The 23,558-nt window shown below is 39.7% G+C and overlaps 1 protein-coding gene across 1 annotated transcript in view; it reads left to right on the top strand.

The window, feature by feature from the left end:
- Positions 1–2,782: 2,782 nt before the first annotated feature.
- Positions 2,783–23,558, top strand: part of LOC104990283 (reelin) — a 531,703-nt gene continuing 510,927 nt past the window's right edge. Inside the window, exon 1 of the mRNA XM_010842284.1 lies at positions 2,783–3,280. Coding sequence (XP_010840586.1) covers positions 3,055–3,280 — 226 coding nt within the window. The 5' untranslated portion in view covers positions 2,783–3,054. The remainder of the gene's footprint in view (positions 3,281–23,558) is intronic.

The raw sequence follows: 23,558 nt of genomic DNA, 5'->3' as shown, positions 1-23,558 counted from the left end.
AAGATTGGAAAATAAACTTGGTCACATAAATTCAATGTTAAGAAAGCCATGGTGAGAGATTCACAAGAGGTTACTACTTACAGAGTGAAGAGGGGGACCTCCTGGGAACTGAAGACCTTCTGGGATTAAGTGCAGCTGGACCTGAACCAAGTATCAGTGCTTTACTGTGTGTGTTAGTTGCTCAGTCATGTCTAACTCTGCAACCCCACGAACTGTAGCCCATCAGGCTTCTCTGTCCATGGAATTCTCCAGCAAGAATCCTGCAGTGGATTGCCATTCCATTCTCCACAGGGTCTTCCCAACCTAGGGATCGAACCCTGGTCTCCTGAGCTACAGGGAAGTCTTGCTACTTTATAGCTTATTTCAAGCAGCAACCTTGGGATCAAGCATGGCCAGATTTGATCCCAGGCTCCTTTTCTTGCTGAGTGCCCTGGACAAATTACTTCTGTGAATCTCAACTGTATTTCTTAAAAAATGAGGATATCTACTTCACAGGCCATGGGGCTTCCCAGGTGGCTCTAGTGGTAAAGCACCTGCCTGCCAGTGCAGGAGACTTAAGAGCCTCAGGCTCGATCCCTGGGTCTGGAAGTTTCCTTGGAGAAGGAAATGGCAACCCACTCCAGTATCTTTGCCTGGAAAATCCCATGGACAGAGGAACATGGCAGGCTACAGTCCACGGCGTAGCAAAGAGTCAGACACAACTAAAATGACTTAGCATGCACTTCACAGGCCAATGTAAGAACTAAATGAGATAACCTGACATTGGGTAAAGACATCCCATGCCTTGATGCCCAAACCAGCATCAAAGTTTGCAATGGTTAAGTGCTGTACTCTAAAATGTGACTGTTCAAGTCACTGCTCTCTCACAATTACAGCTGTGTGATCTTGGACAAGTCACTTGACCTCTCTGTGCTTCAGTTTCTTCATATGTACTATTAATAATATTTTCCCCATTGGGTTATGAGGATTAAAGGAGTTAATTTATGCTTGGCACATAATAAACATTTTAAAAGTGTTTACCTAAAAATGTTCAGTAGTCTTGGATACTTTCTAGAAGTGATTCATTTTATTTTAGGTTATATTCACATAACTGGACAGAAAGGTGTTAACAGTCTTGCCAGCTGCCAGTGTCTTCTAACTGAGGCAACACTGCCTGCCTGCGGGGAACAGGTGGTGGTAACTTACCTCGGGTTGACGTGGATAGTTGCAAGGTAGGTCCCGGTGAGAACCTTTGGAGCCAGCAGCCAGGCTGCTTCGTTACTTGTTACTGACATTGAACAAATTAACATTTCTGACCATCTCCTCCCTTGTGACATGGGGATAATTTTTGCCTCTCTGAGTGGTGTGAGGATTAAATAGAGGTAACTTACCTACAGCCCAAAGCCTGCACCAGCACAGAGCGGCAGCAGTAACGATGATTACATCAAATATATACAGCAGTTAAGTCCTTGGAGATTCTTAAGGGAGGGAAACCAGAAGGTAGCCAGAAGTGGCCCTTTTACCTGTCTGATTTCGGCCTGGAGAAGAGGAAAACCACCAATCTCTTCCTTTTGCAACGAGGTAACTATAGAGGTCTCCCCTTTGAAAGATTACCTTTTCACACTCCTCCTTGTCGCTCCTCAAAGACACTGTTCCTTCTAATTTTATAATCTCATTTCTCTACGTGCGGGTTTATCTGGGCTTGGTGGCGAGCCAAGGTTGGGTGGAGAGAGGCATTAAAACCTGGCAACCTGGCTCTGGATGCCGCAGGGCTCCTGCCAGCCGTCCTCGGTTAAAAACGTGCTTTTTATTTCCCTTTCCCGCAGCCTCCTGTGCAGCAGCTCATTACCACCCGCTTCAATCACCGCTGCCAGCATCTCCCCAGAATATTTCCCCCTCCTCCCGCCCCGTCTCAGGGACATTGGTCGTAGCTGACATTTAAAGGAAATAAACACCGATTTAAAAAATTACAACCATCTCCGCCTGAAGAACCCAGCAGCAATGAATAACAGAACAGTCCAGAGAAGAGCGCCTGTCGGGGCTCAGCTCCGCAAGCCCTTCCCGCCACACAATTCCCCACACCCGAGCATCACAAATAACCATTTCCAGGCACCACTTGAGGCTGCCAATTCTACTTTCGCTTAATCTCATTTTAAATTCCAGCTACAGACGCGGCTCGGTCGCTGCGGCGAGGAGCGGGGCGGGGGTCAGCGGGAGGGACGCAAGGCCTAGGTCTGAAAGAAGCGCAGGGGCCCCTCGCGGTTTGGGGTCTCAGGCGGATCCCCAGAACCAATGCGGGCCGCCCAGGCTCCGAGGTGGGCGAGCCCCGAGGGGCGCTAGGCGCAGCCCGCGCAGACAAAGAAGCCGGCGCCAGCACAGGTCCCCACCGCCCTTCTCCTCCTCCGCGCCTCCTCTCAGAAAAAAAAAAGAGGGAAATCTGAGGGCCAAAAGGAGACCGTCCAGTCCTTTTGCTCCTCCAGACACCTAGGCGGGAGCGTCTCTCTGAGGCGTTTAAGTCCCTCAGGGCAGATTCGTGGACTCCGTGGCCCCGACCCCGCCCGGCGGCCCTTTAGAATGCGAACTGGGCTTCGGCGCCGGGACTCCCGAGAGGCGTGCGCCCAGCGCAGCGCGAGGTGCGGCGAGCGAGCCCGAGTGGGCGGGGGCCAGGCGGGCGCGCGCCGTGCGACGCGCGGGGGCGGGGGAGCGGCCGGGACACGTGTGGGCAGCGGCGGGGGGGGATTCGGCGCCCGGGGCTTTAAGAAGGTGTGGAGGGGGGTGGGAGCTTTCCCAGGCCTGGCCGAGGGGCGTCGCGCAGAGGCGGCGGCGGCGCACCGAGGCAGCGACCGTCCCGCTCCCGGCGTCCGCAGCCCGGCCCCGCGCTCCCGCGGGCCAAAGAAACTTTGGGAGCAGCGGTCTCCCGCGGAACTTCCCGGCGGGGCTCGGCGCCCGCGCCCGCGCCCGCTCTACTCCGTCCGCCGCCTTCTCGCATTCTCTCCAAGCGGCTACTCGGTCCCGGCGCCTCCAAAACTGAATGAGAGAGCGGCACTCAGGGCGCGCGGTGGCGGCGGCGGCGGCATGGAGCGCAGTTCCTGGGCCCCGCGGACTTTCCTCCTGGCGCTGGTGCTGGGGGCGACGCTGAGGGCGCGTGCGGCGGCGGGCTATTACCCTCGCTTTTCGCCATTCTTTTTCCTGTGCACTCACCACGGGGAGCTGGAAGGAGATGGGGAGCAGGGCGAGGTGCTCATTTCCCTGCACATTGCGGGCCACCCCACCTACTACGTTCCGGGACAAGAATACCATGGTAGGTACCTCAGCATCTCTGCTCTCACCGGCCAGCGCAGCTTTGTACCGCTTTCCTTCTTCCCAGGGGCCATTTAAACCTGAACCGTGACAACCCTTACCTCAGCTTTGCGCTCGGAGGAGGGAGAGAAAACAAACTTAGTGGGGGAGAGAGTTGCGAGTTAGAATTTATTGACCGGTCGCCCCCCACCCCGACTCCACACGCTCCCCTCACGCGTCTCTCCGAGAGGAGCAGGTTCTAGGCAGGGAAAGGCCGGAAAATTTGGTCCTCCTCACTCGTGGTTCTGACAGCTGACACTTGAATGAATTCGCGCCTCTTGTTTCCTTAACCCGAGTCCTCGGATTCCAGACCTTTGTCCCTGCTCTCGTTCCCCCTGCAGGGCAGCCGAGTGGCGCTAGGCTGTGCGGACCCGCTGGTGACAGATTGACGCGCCCGGGTCCGCAGCCGCCCCGCCGGTCGCCCGCTCGCCGCAAACTTCCCGCAGCTTCTCGGCCAGGGGTCCTTCTCGGTTCCTTCGTAGTCAACGGCCCTCCTGACAGGGAGCGGCTGCTTCCAGCGCTCTATTCTAAAGTGGCGTTGAAAATGTCAGGAAATGGTGTGTTTTTTTCCTAAGTCTCCTCTTATTTTAACGTGCCTTTTCTTTCTAGAACGATCTCTGTGATATTTATTAATGATTATGTCTTTTTAATCTGCACAGCTTTAATTTCCAGGTAGGGACTGGAAGTTCCTTATAATTTAAAGATACCTTTTGAAAAAGGATCATTATGGAGCCCTTCATCAAAATTAAACATGATTGAAGAGGTACAATTTAGCTGCAAGCAATAGAATGTTGTGTAGTGCATGCATTTTTGATGTTTTAAGCTAGTAAATGGAGTATGTGGGAAAATAAGATATTGTCTATTTTCTATTATTTCTATTATTTCCTGGAACTTCTGAATATTTCTCTTTACTTCCATGGCGCTTTTAAGCGGCAACAGGCACTATTTAATTAGAATCTAAAGGCAAAAATACTGATACCCAACCAAATAGAAACTGTTGTCTCGTGATTTCATGTTACAGTTTCCATTTTTTGTGGGCTAACAGTTATTGGCATAGCAGGAGATAATCCACGGAGCAGCTGGCATTTGAGATAAACATGGATATAAAAATGATAAGAAATCTCAAGTTTTCTAGTTTAAAAAATCCTTCATATCCGCTTTAAAATATTTAGTCTAAATGCTTACTAGAGATTTAAAATAGTACTTTAAAAAAAAATAAAATAGTACTTTTACAGCTTTCTTGTGGCATGGCGGCAGCCTTGTCTGTAAAGCAGAAGTCTAATTTGGTGGAATTTCAGACTTTGGAATATTAATTTTCTGTAACTAGTTCCCTCTTTTAAAGCACTTATTGTGCTTACTCTCAAGAGCAGTCTGATGTTTTCCTGAGTTCATGAGAATCTTTTAAGGAAAAGGACCAGCCAATATGATGCCAACTCAGACCTCACCCGAAGACCAATGCATTGAACCTGTCACTTGGTGTGAGTCTTAGTGAAGGTGTAGAGAGTCAAGGCTGGGCTAAAAGATGTGGTTGTCAGGTTGTGATAGAAGACCTATGGTAATACAAAGCCTCATTTCTGCCCTCTCTGTTTCCATATCCTTTGTAAGGTGCCAGCATAGAAAACTTAAAAATACCAAACTATGACATAGCCTTTGCTTTTGCTATGAAGCTAGCAAATGTAAGTCAACCTAAGACTGACCATAATCACATTCTAAGTCTAAAAAGAAATACATGATAGAGAGTAAGATTGCAGTGTAACACTTCAAGTTGCATGTTGTGTGGGAAAGTCTCAACATCTACCTCTTCCATCACTAGAAAAGGTAGAGAACTTTTATCATGTAAGTTTAAGATGATCAAATCATTCTAAACTTTGTGAATGGTTTTTGTAGGATTTTAAATTCCTGTTACCTGTTTTGTCAAATATTTAGATTTTGAAACTGGCTGTAGCTATAGGCCTTCAGTAAGTTTTTCCTTGTGAAATTTTCTACAGGTAGAAGAACTGTTTAAAAATGAAATGATGCTTACACATGTCTCCTTTTTTTATAGACTTTTGGAAATTAATGTTTAAAATTAATTATGTAACATCTATTTAAGAATTGAACTGATAGTAAGAAATTTTAACCTAATATACTGTTGTAGTTAGGTTAGGAGGTTATTTGGCCAATTTTTTTTTAAACTAAGAAATACAAAATATTAGCTTCAGACTTTATTTCTAATTTTTTAAATTTTTAAAATGTAACAGTTATATCAGGAAAACTCTATCTTATCTATGATTTACACTGAACTCAGCATTTGAGGGAATGATTCTGGGGTACAGCTGATGACTGTTACTTTTTTACCTAAAAGAATGCATTGAGACAGAGGTAGTGTGTATAGTGCTACCTAACACAGAACATGACTGGAGATCAGGCTGTGTCAGCTACCCTCTGAGACTTGTGTCTGTGACAGAATAAGAGATGGAGATGCAAATATCAGAGTTCAATATTATGGGTCTCTGTATGTGTAGTATTTGTTTAAAGATTTTTGTTGAAAATCTTCTGGAAAAAAAAAAAACACAACAAAAATGCAATACAAAGAATTTGAAATTTGTGTATCTAACAGAATTGTCAGATATTCCTATCGTCAAGTAGTGTATTCATCTGTTCACAGTTTTGGAAGCTCTACTAATTCTCATCACTTGATCACTTGGTACCTCTATTGTCAGCTTCTTGTATCTTTTAAATCTGTTGTCTGTGACTTTCTTGAAAGGGCATCGTTAGTCACAATGAGCCGTGGTGTCTGCATGATGAGTTTAGAAACTCGGCAGTAAGAGGTTATGGTTGTATATTTAGCAATATATGTCTATGTGTATGTATATCATGTTGAATTAGGAAAGTCTCAGGGTCGGAGCAATTTTTCCTAGAATTTCCTTTTTTGGCACAAATCTCCAAATATGGTCAGTTTCCACAGCATGGTTTCCAGGCCCATACCTTAATTTCTTTTTTTTTGGTAGAAAATTGCAAATGATGGGAAAATAGGAAATGGAAACCTAGATGGTCCAGTCAGGTAGCCATTCTCTTCCTAAGCCACACCTGGCAATTCACTGCTCCTTCTTCTAAGGACCAGGTCATGATTGTGAAACAAGCAAAGATTGAGTTGATGTCTGCACCTTTTCTTTCCCCTGATAATCCCTCTTCTTCACCCTGACTCCTTAGGCTTTTGTTTAAACCAATTTGTAGTGAATGTGACTTGTCAATGTTTTATTCTCCCACAGTCTTAATTACAACTGTGGAAAGAGGTTTTTCCCTTTTTGTTTAAAAGAATTTGGACATCATTGAACAGACAGATAGTATATTTTGAACTAGAAAGATTTGGATAAACCTGACATCCTGTAATAAGAAAATGCCAACTCACAGGATGGGCTTTATTCAGTCATCAGAAGGGAGAGGTCAGATATAAGAGAAAAAAAAAACACATTATCTGTGAAAGCCTAAGTAAATGAGTCTGTGAAAAGTGCCTGAGCTTCCATGAGACAATTCAGATATGAGACAATTTCTCTGAATTTCTAAAAAGACTAGAATACCCATTATTACAGTGGCATAAGGTGGGGGAAATGTTCCAATACAGTGAAAAATATGCTCTAAAATATTGATAGAGGAAAAGTATCTGTTTTAAGCAGAACTGAATAGGTAATAAAGCATAATGCTTTATAAAGGGGATTTGATTATATTTTGTAAATTTGGTATCACTACTGATAGTTCTTCTGTCCTACATTTTCATTCTATTATTTATTTAATCATATTGTGGAGTGTGTGGGAAAACAAACTTCAACTGCTAAAACAGAATGTTTACGTAAAAAAGGTAAAATCAGAATAAAGTATTTAGGGTATTTTGTTGTAACCATTATTGGTATTATATTAAATGTGTTCTGGAATCAACTGGTTGCCATTTAAAAATCACCATTCAAAGGCAGTGCAATATAATGACTTCAAGTACTAGAATGATGTGTATGTCAGATACAATTTTTGGTAATATACTCCAGATTAAATTTCTTTCAAGGGAATGATTTTTTTAAAATTTGAATTAAATAACAATTATTTGAATTAATATTGCAGTTATTTGAATTAGCAATTATTTGAATTAATAGCAACCTGCTATTGCTAAGGTAACTGGGTTATTGATTGGGTGAGTATATATTTGTTCTTTATATGTCTCTCACTCTGGAATCAGCATATTTAAACTCAGAATCATTTGTCAGATGCAATTTATAAGTGAACTACATCTGTGTCCTGCTTGTATATAACTATGAAAACTGAATATTTTAAAGCATTTTCCTCTACTTGTCTGATATTTCATCTCGTACTCTACAACTTATTTCAAATATATGTTACTGATGTGGTTCAGATTGTTTCTTAAATCATATAAACATTGATTTAATATATATTCCCTGTGTGAGTTTCAAAAAATTAGGTCTTTAGAATCATAATTGAAAACATCTAATTTAGGCAGATGTTCTTACTTCAGTCATAGCACTACATTACTAGAAATTATTTAATTAGAATATTTTCCTCTAATTTTTATGAATCTTTATTTTAAACTATTATTTTTGTTTTCATCAAAAATGTTAAAGAATAAAAGTTGTATCATTGTAATCATATATTTTTATAGAACCATCTTATTCCAATAAATTTGTCTTTTCACCTTTAAAAAATCATAGGTGTTTTCACATTTTTTCCCATAAATTAGTTTCATTCAAAAGATATTATCTAGAACTTATCTTTGATTTATTTTTCCCCTGCCTGGAATTGGTCAGCTCTATAGATGATCTGGAAATCTTACATTATTAGTTATATAGGATATATTGCATATTAAGCCATACTTGTTCTTCCAATGACTTTAGATGGCACCTTGACAGTTATTTATTGTGTCTTTAATGTTCACAAATAGTCACTAATGCATGTATATTTGAAATATATTTCAGGTAGCCTTTACACTGGAAAAGCATAAATGAGTTACTGGTACTTTTTAAACACTGGCATTAAAAAATCTTGTATATATTCTCACACAAAAATATAAAGCTCTTTCTTCTTTTAAAAAATTCTTTATGTGATATAAAAATAGAAAAAAATAGATAACCCTATACTCAGTGCTTTTAGTTAGAATGGGTAGATTCAGTGTGCAAAGAAGTGCTTTGAACTATGATTGGGTGATGACATAACACACGTATGATAAAGAAAATTCATTTATCTAAATGTTTTGGCTTCAATGATAACTTGGGTGATTAATCCACCCCTCTCCTACCCCACTGATTTTAAAGTTATTTATAAAATAATAAAGCTGTATCAATCTTATTAAACTTAAAGAAATATTAAAAACACATTTTCAGAAATTGGAACTGAATTTTCAGATATGAAGATTTCTTAATGACTGTTCAAACACAAGAATGGTATATTTAAAAAAAAAATACTCTTGGCTCTCAGGAAATTCCACGTGAGGTGATCTCACTTTGGTGTCTCTTGTTTAGCTTAGAGAGTAATTTTTGCCATGGTCACCTGCCATGCCCATCTCATTGAAGGCAGAGCTTCTGAAGGGTTGAATGCTGTGCCTATGGGTTAACCAATTATTTCTAACATGTGCTTCTCTAAAACTACTCATATTTTTCCTTTTTATTTGATGTCCTGTAGGAGCGAAGGGTAGCAGCTGGATTTGGGGTGTGTAAATGGCAACCCACTCCAGTGTTCTTGCCTGGAGAATCCCAGGGACGGGGGAGCCTCGTGGGCTGCCATCTATGGGGTCGCACAGAGTCAGACATGACTGAAGCGACTTAGCAGCAGCAGCAGCAGCAGAAGGATCACTACAAATGTACAGATGTTGATTTATGGCTTAAGGCAGCTCTAATTATTAAAAAAATGTAATTAGATAGCTTTTGAATGCCACAAAGAGATAGTTATAGGAATTATGAGGTTCCCAAGTAAACATTGAAAACCTAGGTTATCTCTCAATGCTAATTTAGCTTTCTTTAGAAACATAAAACTTTGTTTGGGAAACAAATTAAATTTTATTGATTAAAGGACTCTTTGAAACTGTATGCGAACTCATGAGTGTTTCAAATAGCCCTGGTTACTGATGGATGCTGTTGCCCGCATACCAAGGGACATGAAGAAGGAGTGATAGTGGTTTACCAATAAGTGCTACGCTCGCCTCAGAATCATCATTCTCTGCCTTTCCTGCTCTGACCCTGTCTCCTTACACCTGTATCTCACGTGTTTTCTCCCATGTCCCCTGTCTTCCTCCTCCTATTTTTTTTTTCATTTTCTTTTTTCTTTTGCTCTTTCCCCTCACATCACAGGGCCTTGTCTTCCCTCTCCTCTTCCTTCTTCTTTCCTGCTTCAAAACTTGATTCCTTTGCTCCTTTAATTCTTTCTCTTTCTTCCTTTCAGATTTACTGTCACTGTCTCAACCTTTTTTCTCTCCTCTTTAGCATGAAAAATATTAATATATATACAGACAGTGTGTAATTACCATGTATTTTATTCATTGGATATTTATAATAATAAAAGTGGATGAGTTGGCTCCTGTATTTCTCTCAAAAAAATAGCTTCATCTTTCTGTGACATGCACTTGCCCTTTTTAAAAATCATAGGATAGTTATTCCTAATAGGAAAGTAAGGTTCTTCCTCCTACACTGTAAAATCTCTCAGAAGAACTTTCAAGCCAGTAGCTGTTTAATTCTGAGTTAGCTACTTTCCCCACTGTCAGCTATGGAGTCAAACTGCAGAATCAGAAGTCTGTGTATGGAAGCATATGTATATAAATATATATATACACACACACCATGAGGAAGAGGTACAGTTTAGGAAAATGCACACTGAATTAGCTTAACTCTAAAAGGTAGGTTGATTTGATGTCTTGAATGCTTGAGTTCATAAAGACTTTTCTAATAAAGGGATGGACTGTTTCTATCATCACCTCAGTCACCTCAAGTTATATCCTTTACTTTCTAGTCTCTTTGCTAAGACTCCTAACAATTGTATAGCTATGAAATAGTGATGCCACCTTTCAGGGTACCTGGCACTTAACAGGTTATAAAGAGGGTAGAGACCTTGGCATGAACACTAGATTGGGTGTCAAAAAGGGAGGTTTGTTGCTCTGGGGTAAGTTCCACAGTCTTTCTTCATTAAAACCTATTTTAGGGACTTTCATACTGGTCAAGTGACTCAAGACTCCATACTCCCAATGCAGGGAAACCCTTGGTTGGATCTGTAGTCAGAAACGAGATCCTACATGCTACAACAGTATTCTTGCCTGAAAAATTCCATGGACAGAGGAGCCTGGTGGGGTACAATCCATGGGGTCATAAAGAGCCAGGCACTACTGAGCAAGATAATGGTGGTGGACAAGGAGTTCAGCAGGAACTGAAGGAAATAACTTGAGGTGACTGAGGTGATGATAGAGACCATCCCTTTACTAGAAAATGCTTTATGCAGTCAAAGTTTATACCTGAACAGCTGTATCAGCCCTGGAATACCTCTTATGGACTTCTTGTATCTTAAGAGAAATCAGTCAAGTTCTTGTTATTTGCACCTGTGTAATTCTAATTATTTCTTCTAAACACATAAATGATCCATTTTGCATTCTCTTTTAGATTTGTCCCAATTCTTGTATTGAGCTCTGAAGTGCTCTGGTTCTCCCATAGAATTACTTTTGGTCACATTGATGGAACTATGATATTTAGTAAGACACTTTTGATGATACATTTTCAGAGTTTCCCTCAAGATGTACTATTAATACTTCTGCAGGTGGCAAAAGAGTGCATTGTATGCTAACTTTTTACTGATGTTTTGAGAAGGTAACCTGTGCCCTACCTTTAATTACTGGAGTTTCTTGTAACTGATAATTTATGCTAGTGAGTTTGTTTATAAACTTTATTTCCTGTCAGTCCTATTTGTCTAAAATGCAGCATCACCATGTGTAAATCCTGTTGACACTTAAAATACTTAGATGTGTGACATGATTGTGAACATGAGCTCTGCCCCAACCTTAACCTTGTTTGTTATGTCTGGCTCAGCCTCTAGGACCAAATCCAGTATTGTCATTTCTCTCTTGCTTGCTGCATATTGACAGAGGAAACAGGCATCTCAGCCTTACCTTTAGGAACATAGAATCTTTTTGTTTAGGCCACCTTTGTTATGAATGTTGAAATATCCTATGATCATAGTTGCAGATGTTTTCTTACTTCCTTATTTTTCATGTAAACATTTCCTGTAACCTCGTCCTGCAAAAAATGTTACATGTCCAGTGTTTGTGATGGAGGAATATAAAGAAATTAGTTGGTTGTAGGCCTTTTTTTTTTGAAAGATGAGTTCATATTCCCATTCCAGGCACTGATACTATCAAAAAAATTTTAGAAAGGTAACTCAGGAACTTGGGAATAAATTAATAACAACAACATTAACAATAGCAAGCCCTAAAGAAGCCCTTAGTATGTGTCAAGTACTGATCTATATGCTTTATGTTAAATGTTAATTCATGTAATTTTCACAAGAACCTCATGAGGTGGGTATTGCTATCCTCCTTTTTGGAGATAAAATCTAAGTCACAGAAAAATAAGTGTTTTTTGCCCAAGATCATAAAACTGTCATGCAAGAGTGCTCAATCCGTCTTGCTTCAGAACCCATATTTTTATCTAATATGCATTTATTTTTAGAAATGAGAATTATTTCAAGAAAGAGATAATAAAACATTACAAAAGACATTTTAACAGAGGGAAAATAAGGAAAAGTGAAAGCTAATTTTGTTATTTAAAATAAAGACTACAAAATGAAAACCACAAAGATTATATCCATGCCAAACAAGACCAGGATTAAAAAAAAAAAAAAGACCAGGATTTTATAGTCCTAAATATTCCTTGACTAGAATCACCTTCCAGACAAAGCACAAAGCAGTTGACTTAAAAAAGTTAACATGCCTTTAAACTATCATCATGAATAGAAATATGAGGAAGTGATTCGCAAATTTTGCTGAAATTTATTAACATTTTGATGAATGTAATTTTAGTGAAGATTTTCAAGTAAATAGGGAATTTCTTCTCTGACTTACTGTTAGAACTTGAGTAGGACATGAATATAAGAGGAAAACTGTAAATTTAGATATAGAGACATTTTAAAAGATTTTCATTGCAGTGCATCTATTTGTAACATATTTCTTTCTTTAGGAAATTCCTTCAAGTGTTACCAGTCTGTGGGTAGAGCCTGTGAAGTTGAGTAATGGGCTTCACAGCGAAAGTCCTGGTGACAGTCCAGAGTGTTGTGCAGTGTCTGACCTTGCTTGTCTATCACTGTCTCACAGTGATAGAGATGCCAGTGGAATAACGAGTTGCTTTATACTTGCCTTTGTAGGGTTATTTTTCAGATGTGAATCAGATTTTTAAATATCACTTTCTATTGAGCTTATTTGAATGAGGAGGAAAAGGGCTAAGCATCATCTCCTGCCCTTGTCCCCAAATTAATTCACCTTCTACCAAGGAGGGCAGAAGTCAGTTGGAGGTTTGGTGCAACCAGGTGAGGTGACACATGAATTATGGTAGTAATACCAGTGTTTCCGAAGAATTGATGCTTTTGAACTGTGGTGTTGGAGAAGGCTCTTGAGAGTCCCTTGGACTGCAAGGAGATCCAACCAGTCCATTCTAAAGGAGATCAGCCCTGGGATTTCTTTGGAAGGAATGATGCTGAAGCTGAAACTCCAGTATTTTGGCCACCTCATGCGAAAAGTTGACTCATTGGAAAAGACTCTGATGCTGGGAGGGATTGGGGGCAGGAGGAGAAGGGGACGACAGAGGATGAGATGGCTGGATGGCATCACCGACTTGATGGACGTGAGTTGGGAGTGAACTCCGGGAGTTGGTGATGGACAGGGAGGCCTGGCGTGCTGCAGTTCATGGGGTTGCAAAGAGTCGGACACAACTGAGCCTCTGAACTGAACTCAGCTGAACTGAACCAGTGTTTCCTGAATTGTCACCATTGTAATTTATCCTAAAGTTTGCTGAATGGAGAGCCACTGACCCCTGGTGGAAGCTAAATCAGATGGTGGAGGACAGATTCAGGCTGGGAGCTTCCTGTGTCAGACCCACAGAGGGCCTGAAGGGAGGAAGGCTTATGCTTTCACTAGGGGAGAAAAATGTGCTTCATTGGACATTAACAAAAGGACAGTAGCCTTATAAAGCTATTATCAAAAAGTGTAGACAAGGTCCACATAGAGATCATTTCTTTCCTCAGGCAGGATAGAGCAGATCATCTCTCTGTTTAGCATTCACCAGTGAGCTGTGCCGAGGTGTAGTTCTAATGGCAGATCCGTGAGCCTCCAGGGTGGTGTAGGAAGCCCAGAGGCTAGTTACTGGGTGACCTGACCTCATACAGGTATTAAACTGTGAATATTTGTCTCAAAGAGGCAGACACTTCAATTCCAAATGAATTGTGAAGCATTTTAAACATACAGAAAACTACAATAAATTAAAATTCAAGATTGGAATCACTAATGAGTACCCAAGGGATACCTATCTGTATCCGTTGAAGTAAAATGCAAATGCTCTGGAGATCAAGCTCTTCACAATTGTTAAAATAATACTTAATTGATTTGACCCACATTGCTGAGTGATTTTTGCACGTCTAGACAAGTTTGTCCTGTCTCAGCTATGCCAGGGGTTCCCATGTATTTCTACAATATAATGAAAAACATGGAAGCTTCGCAAACATGAAAGAGGAGGAAATCTTGAGCGAGGTACAGGCTTGGTTGTCATCTTATAGAAACAACTGGTAAAAAATAAAGTTCATTACTTTGGTTAATTAAAGACAGATATTTCCAGTGAATAAGAAGAATGTTTCTTAAAAGTATTGTCAGTAAAAGATTTATATTGAAATTTAGGTTGGCTATTGAAATATTACCAAATAAAACAATTTCTTAAGCTTTTGTTTTGGTTACAATAGCCTCTAAACCTTTATTTTTACTTATGTTGTGACATGGACCCATGTGAAGATTTATAAGTTTTATTATTAGCTACCACAGAGTTGTACAGGTTGGAGAAGGGCAGGTGTGCCAGAGTACCGTGGCTGCCAGCCACAGAAACTGGTTGTGGCTAATGTGGGCTAAAGGAATTCATTAATAGGAAGTGGTTTAGAATGGAAGGAAAATCCAGATATTAGACTTAGAAATGATGATAGAGTATCATGGAACAGGGAATCAACTGCTAAAGGAATCATGGTGTAAGAATCATGATTTTCTGACTTTTTAAAGACTTTATCCACCCCTCACCCCCATTTTCAGGCTTTTCTGGCCCCACAGCTTGGATGAAACCTCTCCAACTCCTTTGCTTTCTTGTTGTCAATGAATTCTAATTCCTGGGACCAAGCTATGGCCATCCCACTGAGATGGACTTTAAGATCAGAGGGATATCTCTTTCTGAAGGAAAATTCAGGTTCTGTTACCCCAAAGAAGGAGAAATGAGTGTAAGGCAGGCAGAAACAACAGACGAGTGCCACAATAGTCACGATACATGGTTAAGGGGAGAAAAAAAGTGTAAAATGACCTCTGGGAAAGGAAGTATTGACACACAGGTCATATGGAGAAGCAGTGTTCTCTGGCGTCCTATTGCATTCTTCATTATGTGTGAAGATTTTAAGCGATGTTTTGAGGGCACGTGTCGAAGGGCGAATTATCTTTTTATTATGGATATAGATCCAACCTAAAAGTGACTTACCATGCTTTTGTGTTCTTATAAAAGTGTCTGATTCTCTTTTCTAAGCTGCACACTGCAATACGGACTGCCTATCCTTGTGCAAGAAACCCAGATTCCCTGAGATGTATGCACTTTTCTCTCTACCTCAGTCCCTGAGGGATCTTAGATTCAGTGATCTCTAAGGGAATATTGAAGGTAAATTAATGAGTACATGCCTCTGCCTTCATGCATTGCCATAGACAAACCATCCCGATATTCACTGGGAAGAATGTCAAAATGTCTTGGTCTTCTTTTGCCCTTTATTCTTCTCCTCCTTCGCTCTGTCGTGTTGGGGTACCCAGGGCTCTGTCCTTTCTCCTTTTCTCTTTTTCGTCTGCCCTATCTCCCCAAGGATGCCATCCATTATGATGCTTTAAGTGCCACCTGTATGTTGGTGACTCTTTGCTGACTTCCTGAATTCCTCACTTTTACACCTCAGTCAGTATCTCTACTTGGATGTCTACTGGTATCTCAAACTTAATATACCCCTAAATGAGCTTCTTATTTCCCCTAACCCTGCCACTCCCAGAGTAGCTCCTCCTCGAGTCTCCTCATCTCGTTTTTTGCCAACTGAGTCATTATAGTTGTTCAGTCCCCAAACTGTTCTTTCCCTAACATTCCACGTCTGGTCCCAAGTCCAGGTAGCTTTACGTTAATACACACCCAGAATCTGCCATGGCCACCACCCCCTCACACCTGGATTACAGCAGGCTGCTGATCACTTCTCCTGCTTCAATGCTTGTCACCTTCATTCTAGTCTTAACACAGCAGCCAGAGTGATTTGGTTCAAACCAACCCTCTGCTCCACACCTAGGACAACCATCCAATCCACCAAGTTGCCTGGAACAGCTCTGGGTCTGCCTCTGTTTTCCCAACAATATTGTCTGAATTTGAAAGATAAAATCTTCTGTAATTCTATCCATCCTTTTTGTTGTTCCCCTTCTTCAAGAAAATCCTTGGCATGGCCTTGAAGGCCCATAGCACCTGGCCCCATTGTAACTTTTCTGACCTCATATCTTACTAACTTTCCTCTTACTTTTCCTCTGAAATTATGCGGGCTTCTTTTTTGTTTTTCAAACACATGAAGGGCTCAGTTCTGTCTCAGAACCTTGGCACTGTCTGTTCCCCTTTCTAGCATGCTGTTCCCCAGATGGCCCCGTGCTCCCTCCCTTCCTGATTCAGGTGTGTCTTCAAACGTCCCTTTTCACTGAGTTTCTCCCTGTCTATAGTCTTTAAAGCTTAGTCTCCCCCCAGTATTCCATATCCCTTGGACTGCTTTATTTTCCTTCATAGGTGTTATCATCACCTATGTAGTTTACTCTTTACCTTGTTTGCTTTCTGGAACCCTAAGAATAATGCCTTTAAGTTCCACCAAGGCAGGGATTTTTGTCTGTTTTGTTTGCTGCTCTGTTTCCTGTGCCTAGGATAGTGCCTAGCTTATAGCAAGCATGTAAAACATTTTGATATAATGAATTAATGAGCAAAAATAGCACTTGAGAACCCTGTTTTTTTAAATTGTTATGTGAAAGTGATATTCAAAATAAGAGGAAAATTTATAAAAAATGGATTTGTGAGTACAATTTGGCCTTTTGAATCCATGATAACAATGTTTTAAAAAATGTAAAAACCATGTTTCTACTTTCCCACCCTCCAAACTTGCAACATTCTCATGACTTTTCTGAGACTATGCAACTCTATTTATAGTAGTCTGTTGGATTGGCTTTGCTTTAACTATATGTTAGCGTATCCAAAAAAGTTCTCATAGCAATTAGTGACTACAATTATTAATAGAAACTATGAAGCTCTTATTCCCAGAAGCTCCTCTGTGCTGCACCATAAATAAATTTGAAGCAATTTTGATGAATGGGTAGATAGTTTGCATTTAAATTTTCATCTGAATGGGAATAAATAATGGGAAGAACAGAGACCGAAATAGCTTGGCTTTGTATTCAAACAGATATGTAGGAACCTTAAAGAAAACACACAAAAAAAGGAAACAAAAAATTTCTCAAAAGATTTAATCTTTGAAGAGAACTCTATTTGGGCAGTGATGAATATATGAAGGGAACAACAGCTGAGAATTCTGGCTCTTCATTACATTTGATTTATTGATACCTTGTAAGTTGAGAGCATCAGAGGTTCCAAACATGAATTACGGATTTCAACATGAATGTTGCCAGGAGTTGTTAGTGAGAATTGCTTCCTCTTATAGATAAGATTGAAGATTCTTTCCCCTACTCTATTTCTGATACATGTGGGTACTTTATAAAGTATCCTTTGAAGTCAGAAGAAACTTAGCTTTTAGGAATTTATGGTTGTGGACAGCACATGAACTGGTTCATTCTGGACTTCGTGCGTTCAAGCTTTGTGGCCTTGAGCAAGTGATCTCACCTCTCTGTGTCTCAGTTTTCCCTTCTGAAAAATAGCAGTGATGATAATACCAGGCTCATGGGTTTGTTGTGAAACTTCAATGAGAGAGTACATATAAAGAGCAGCACAATGCCTGGCACAGAAAATAATGTTAGGCATTAGTGTTGTCATGCACTTGCTGACACTTTTTCCTGTGAGTAAACAGATCTATACTGACGGAAACAGGATTTATAATCTCTTTTCTCTTAGCATTATGTGCTCACTTTATTGATATATTTCAAAATATATATAATTCTAAGACAGGCATAGTACTTTATTGAATGGCTATACATAATTAATAAATTTATAAATGTTTGAAATTTTTGTCATTTTCATTTTGTTTTCAGTGTTCTAAACACTATGGTGAATATTTTTATACATCTTTCTAAATTTGGCACAATTCTTCCCCCCCTCCCCCCGGTTGTGGTTTTATTTTCATTTTTGTCATGAATTTTTATTTGTAGATTATGTTAGTAAATTTATGAAAACATATATTTTTGTTTCTTTTGTTCTCTTATATTGCTTTTGTGCTTGGGGAGTCTTTTCCTACTCAGAGACAAGATAAATATTTACATAAATATTTTTCCTATCCTATTTTAAATTATGGATTATCATAACTCTATGCATTGTTAGTGCATTGATTTCATTTGTTTATGTTTCTTTTGTTGTGGGGCAAGTGGATCCCTCAGAACCACAAAGGACTCTGTGTTGATACAGTAACATTCTGCCATTACCTAGTTTGTCTTAGCCACTATTAAAAATGCTTTTGAAAAAGCTGTCCCATATACTATGTGTATTGAATTATTGCTACTGACCATAGTTGTGGCATGCAAATGTCAGGTGCCTTTACTTAAGCCTTTCAGGGAATCTTTGCTTTTTTTCAGCAGGATTTATCTTACTTTCCTGCACAGAATTCTTTTTGGTATTCTAATATTGTCAACTGTGAGATCATGGGATCAAGAAATTGCTGACATCAGGAATTACTCTTTTGCTGATGGTACCTTTTTTGAGTGCCAATCAAAAGCATTTCTATCCAGTCTTGTATCACATATATATATTATCTTATGCCTATGTACGTTAGCAGTGTATGAAGTATCTACCTTCTTTTTTATCAAGGAAATGTTAATAAAGCAGAAGTGCCCACATATGAAATGCAAAGTGTGTAGGTTTCTTGTTCTTTCTAATTTAGCTCTCAAGCTACTTCTGTTACTCTCAGACTTCATTTTATCTTTTTTTGTGGGGGTACGCTTCTGTCTGACAGTGGTGCTGTAGCTTATAATGGGCCTCTTTCTCACTAAATCTAGTGGTGTTAAACTTCAGGAATCCATAGTGGATGACTGCCCGCTCTGTTCTAAACAGAAATCAGGTGACTGCTGCCAGCAGTTGTGACATGGAATCTTCCTATACCTCACCTGCATTCAGTCCTGTCAGTGCATTTTGGGGAGATAATACCACACCTCTTTGCCCTGTAATTCTAGGCAGTACTCCATGGGAAAATTTAGCAAATTAAGTTATGTGAACCAGTGAAATTCTGGTTTTTTTTTTTTTTTTTTTGAGATGGTCCTCAGGACTGAATCCTTATGTCAAGAGAGAGGAAAGTATCTCTAAATCTAATCTCTTGCTGATAAGCAGTCATATGTTTTGCCTGGATGTGTATATTCAGACAGAAATGGGATCAAATTATACCTACCAGTTGGCTTTTTTCACTCAGCTTATATTTTCAGTATCATGCAATAATTACAGAGCTTCATCTTTGTTTAGTGACTACATAGTATTACATTGTATGGATATATACAAACATGCAGTTGACATGTTGACATATAGCATGACTTTAAACTGCATGGGTTACTTATATGAGGATTTTTTTCAATAAGTATAGTATGTACTGCTGTACCATGTGTTCTGAGGCTGGTTGAATCTACAGATACAGAACCATGGATATAGCAGACCAAGTATAAAGTTATGTGTGGATTTTCAACTGAGTAGGAAGTAGGTGCCCCAACCCCTTGTTGTTCAAGGGTCAACTGTAGAAGGGTCAGCTGGAAAAGACTCTTCAGAGTCCCTTGGACAGCAGGGAGATCAAACCAGTCAATCCTAAAGGAAATCAACTGTGAATGTTCATTGGAAGGACTGATGCTGAAATGGAAACGCTAATACTTTGGCCACCTGATGTGAAGAGCTAACTCATTGGAAAAGAACCCTGATGCTTGGAAAAATAGAGGGTAGAAGGAGAATGGGGTGACAGAGGATGAGATGGTTGGATGGCATCACCAACTCAATGGACATGAGTTTGAGCAGACTTAGGGAGATAGTGAAGGACAGGGAAGCCTGGCATGCTATAGTCAGTGGGATTGCACAGATTTGTACATGACAGAGACTGAACAACAACAGCAGCTGTTTTTAATTCCCTCTAATATTGTACTCAAGTTTGGGATAATAAATACAAAATTGCAAAAGTCTTTTTTTAATTCATGTTTATCACTCACTGATGTGCAAATATTCTCACAGTGTAAATAACTAAAACATATTTTTGTTTCAAAATATATTAAGAACACTAAAATACTAACACCTACTGTCAAATTGTTCTCCAAAAAGATTATATTAGTTTACACATTGTCCAGCAACCTATCTGCACACACACATGCACGCACGCACGCACACACGCACGCACACACACACACACACACACACACCTCAGTACTCAGTGATACAGTTATTTTTAGTATTCACCAAACTATTGGTTTGAAAAAGAGTATTTTTAAATTATTTTATTTTTGCTTCTTTGATTATTAGAGGGGTAGAAGACTTTTGTATGCCTCATAACTGATTGTATATGTGATCCTTTGTGTGTATCTGTTAGATCCTTTACTCATTTTTCTATTTTAAAGTTCCCCTTTTTCATATTGGTTTGAAGAAGTCTTTATTAATGTTAGTCATCCTTTGTAATAAATGTTACAAGTATTTTTCCCCAGTTTGTTCTTTATCTTTTGATTTTTATGTAGTCAAACCAATCTGTTGTCTTCTCTTTTCAGAGAGGAATGACAGTTGTTAGTGGTGTGATCTCTAGAATCAGACATACCTGAATTGTAGTCCTGACTCTGCTACTTTGTTTTAATAGTTGATTCTCATTATATGTGATGGTTTTATTCTATAATATCTCTGGGAACACTGAATTAAATACTGAACTGTGGTTCCTAGAAGAAATATAGAGTCAGATTCCTGTGAGCCTCTGGTCACATTTTCATAACAGATCAATACATGTTTTATGTGTGTTTCTGTTTAAAGACACCTTATTGAATATACATTGCTGATTCATTAACATTGAACTCATGGCCAGCAGTACTATAATTCACACATAAATGTATTTTCTCTATTAGACGCATCACAGCCTTCTTGCTCTTAGGAGCACTAGACAGCACTCCAGCACTGTGTGTGGGGAGTTGGGGGAGGGGTCTGCATTTTCAGCAGTGAAATCACCAACAAAAAGCACAAAAATGTGAAAATGAGGCTAAATAGAACTTGAAAAGGATACTTGTTTACAGTATGGGAGTTGAAATAAAAAGTCAGACACTTGCCTTGTTCAACTGGGACTGTGCATCTTAGGTGACTCAAATTTTTTGCCACTCTGTGCATGTGAATGACTGTGAAAGTGCCATGAATATTGCTTTTGGAGTTACAAGTATATTTTAGAGAACAGGTGAATTAACAAACATGGAATCTGTGAATAATGAAGGTGGACTGTACACTGCTGTGACAGTTACTTAACATCTCTAAGTCCCATTTCATTATATGTAAAAGGAAGACTTACATTGTGACATGACATAGTGAGATATATTTGGTATATAATAAGCTGGTAAATGTTAGCTGCAATCAGTATTGTATGATTTTGTCCTTTAGTGTCATGCATACAAAAAGCATCCTGAACTCTCAGATTATGAAAACATTCTTACATTCTCTCTTAGTCATTTTGTTTTTGCATTTAATCCTCAAATCAGTTAGACTTCTTTCATGTCTGGGAAGTATGGTACTGATATAATGTTTTGCTATGTGTTCTGTCAGTTTCCTCACTACCATTCCTTGAATAGAACATTTTCCTTCTACTAATTCTCGTTTTTTAACCACTAGTTTTTAAGTATTTTATTCTATAGTGCAAGTGATCTTTTACAGTACATCTAATTGACCATTTCTAGTATATAGGAACGCTATTGAATTTTATATATTTTGTATGTAGGTGTTTTATTGAACTCTCTGAATGTTTTTACCAATATTTGGAAAGGTCAATCTTCTTCCATTTTTAGGAGGCACTTTTACAGCACTCAGAAAATAAATTAAGAAAGGATGGAGGAAGAAGACAAATTGCATATGAACCAGGAAGGGGTAACAAGAACTTAATTTTACATCTTGCTGGAAAAAAAGGGAAAGCAATAGAATGGGAAAGACTAGAGATCTCTTCAAGAAAATTAGAGATACCAAGGGAAGATTTAATGCAAAGATGGGCACAATAAAGGAAAGAAATGGTATAGACCTAACAGAAGCAGAAGATATTAAGAAGAGGTGGAAGAATACACAGAAGAACTGTACAAAAGAGATCTTCATGACTCAGATAATCACGATGGTGTGATCACTCACCTAGAGCCAGACATGCTGGAATGTGAAGTCAAGTGGACCTTAGGAAGCATCCCTACGAACAAAGTAGTGGAAGTGATGGAATTCCAGTTGAGCTATTTCAAATCCTGAAAGATGATGCTGTGAAAGTGTGGCACTGAGTATGCTAGCAAATTTGGAAAACTCAGCAGTGGCCACAGGACTGGAAAAGGTCAGTTTTCATTCCAATTCCAAAGAAAGGCAATGCCAAAGAATGTTCAAACTACCGCACAATTGCACTCATCTAACATGCTAGTGAAGTAATGCTCAAAATTCTCCAAGCCAGGCTTCAACAGTACGTGAACCATGAACTTCCAGATGTTCAAGCTGTATTTAGAAAAGGCAGAGAAATCAGAGATCAAATTGCCAACATCCACTGGATCATTGAAAAAGCAAGAGAGTTCCAGAAAACATATACTTCTGCTTTATTGACTATGCCAAAGCCTTTGACTGTGTGGATCACAACAAACTGGAAAATTCTTAAAGAGATGGGAATCCCAGACCACCTGACCTGCACCTGAAAAATCTGTATGCAGGTCAGGAAGCAACAGTTAGAACTGGAGATGGAACAACAGCCTAGGGATAGCCAGTGTACTCAAGTGGGCTTGTAGCCATAAGGTTATTTTGATAACAACAAAAAAAGAGATATTGTCTATGAAAACTCCTAACCTAGATAACCAATAATGTAAACTTCTTTTAATCCTTTATCTGTTTATTCACTGGGGATTAAAATACTGGCTTTACTTACTTGAGAGGGTGACAAATCATTATGTGGAAATGTTTTGTAATTTGTAAAGTGATACAAAATGTAGGGCAATGTTGCTGTTACCATCATTAATATCATCAGTATCATCATCATCATCTAGTTTTAAGATCATGAGAAAGGCTGGGCTGGAGGAAGCACAAGCTGGAATCAAGATTGCCGGGAGAAATATCAATCACCTCAGGTATGCAGATGACACCACCCTTGTGGCAGATAGTGAAGAGGAACTAAAGAGCCTCTTGATGAAAGTGAACGAGGAGAGTGAAAAAGTTGGCTTAAAGCTCAACATTCAGAAAACGAAGATCATGGCATCTGGTCCCATCACTTCATGGCAAATAGATGGGGAAACAGTGGAAACAGTGGCTGACTTTATTTTTCTGGGCTCCAAAATCACTGCAGATGGTGATAGTAGCCATGAAATTAAAAGACGCTTACTCCTTGGAAGGAAAGTTGTAACCAACCTAGACAGCATATTCAAAAGCAGAGACATTACTTTGCCAACAAAGGTTCATCTAGTCAAGGCTATGGTTTTTCCTGTGGTCATGTATGGATGTGAGAGTTGGACTATAAAGAAAGCTGAGCACCGAAGAATTGATGCTTTTGAACTATGGTGTTGGAGAAGACTCTTGAGAGTCCCTTGGACTGCAAGGATATCCAACCAGTCCATCCTAAAGGTG

The sequence above is a fragment of the Bison bison genome, unplaced genomic scaffold (genome assembly GCF_000754665.1).
Source record: "Bison bison bison isolate TAMUID 2011002044 unplaced genomic scaffold, Bison_UMD1.0 scf7180017864175, whole genome shotgun sequence".
Taxonomy (NCBI): Eukaryota; Metazoa; Chordata; class Mammalia; order Artiodactyla; family Bovidae; genus Bison; species Bison bison.
This window is presented reverse-complemented; position numbering and strand designations above follow the sequence as displayed.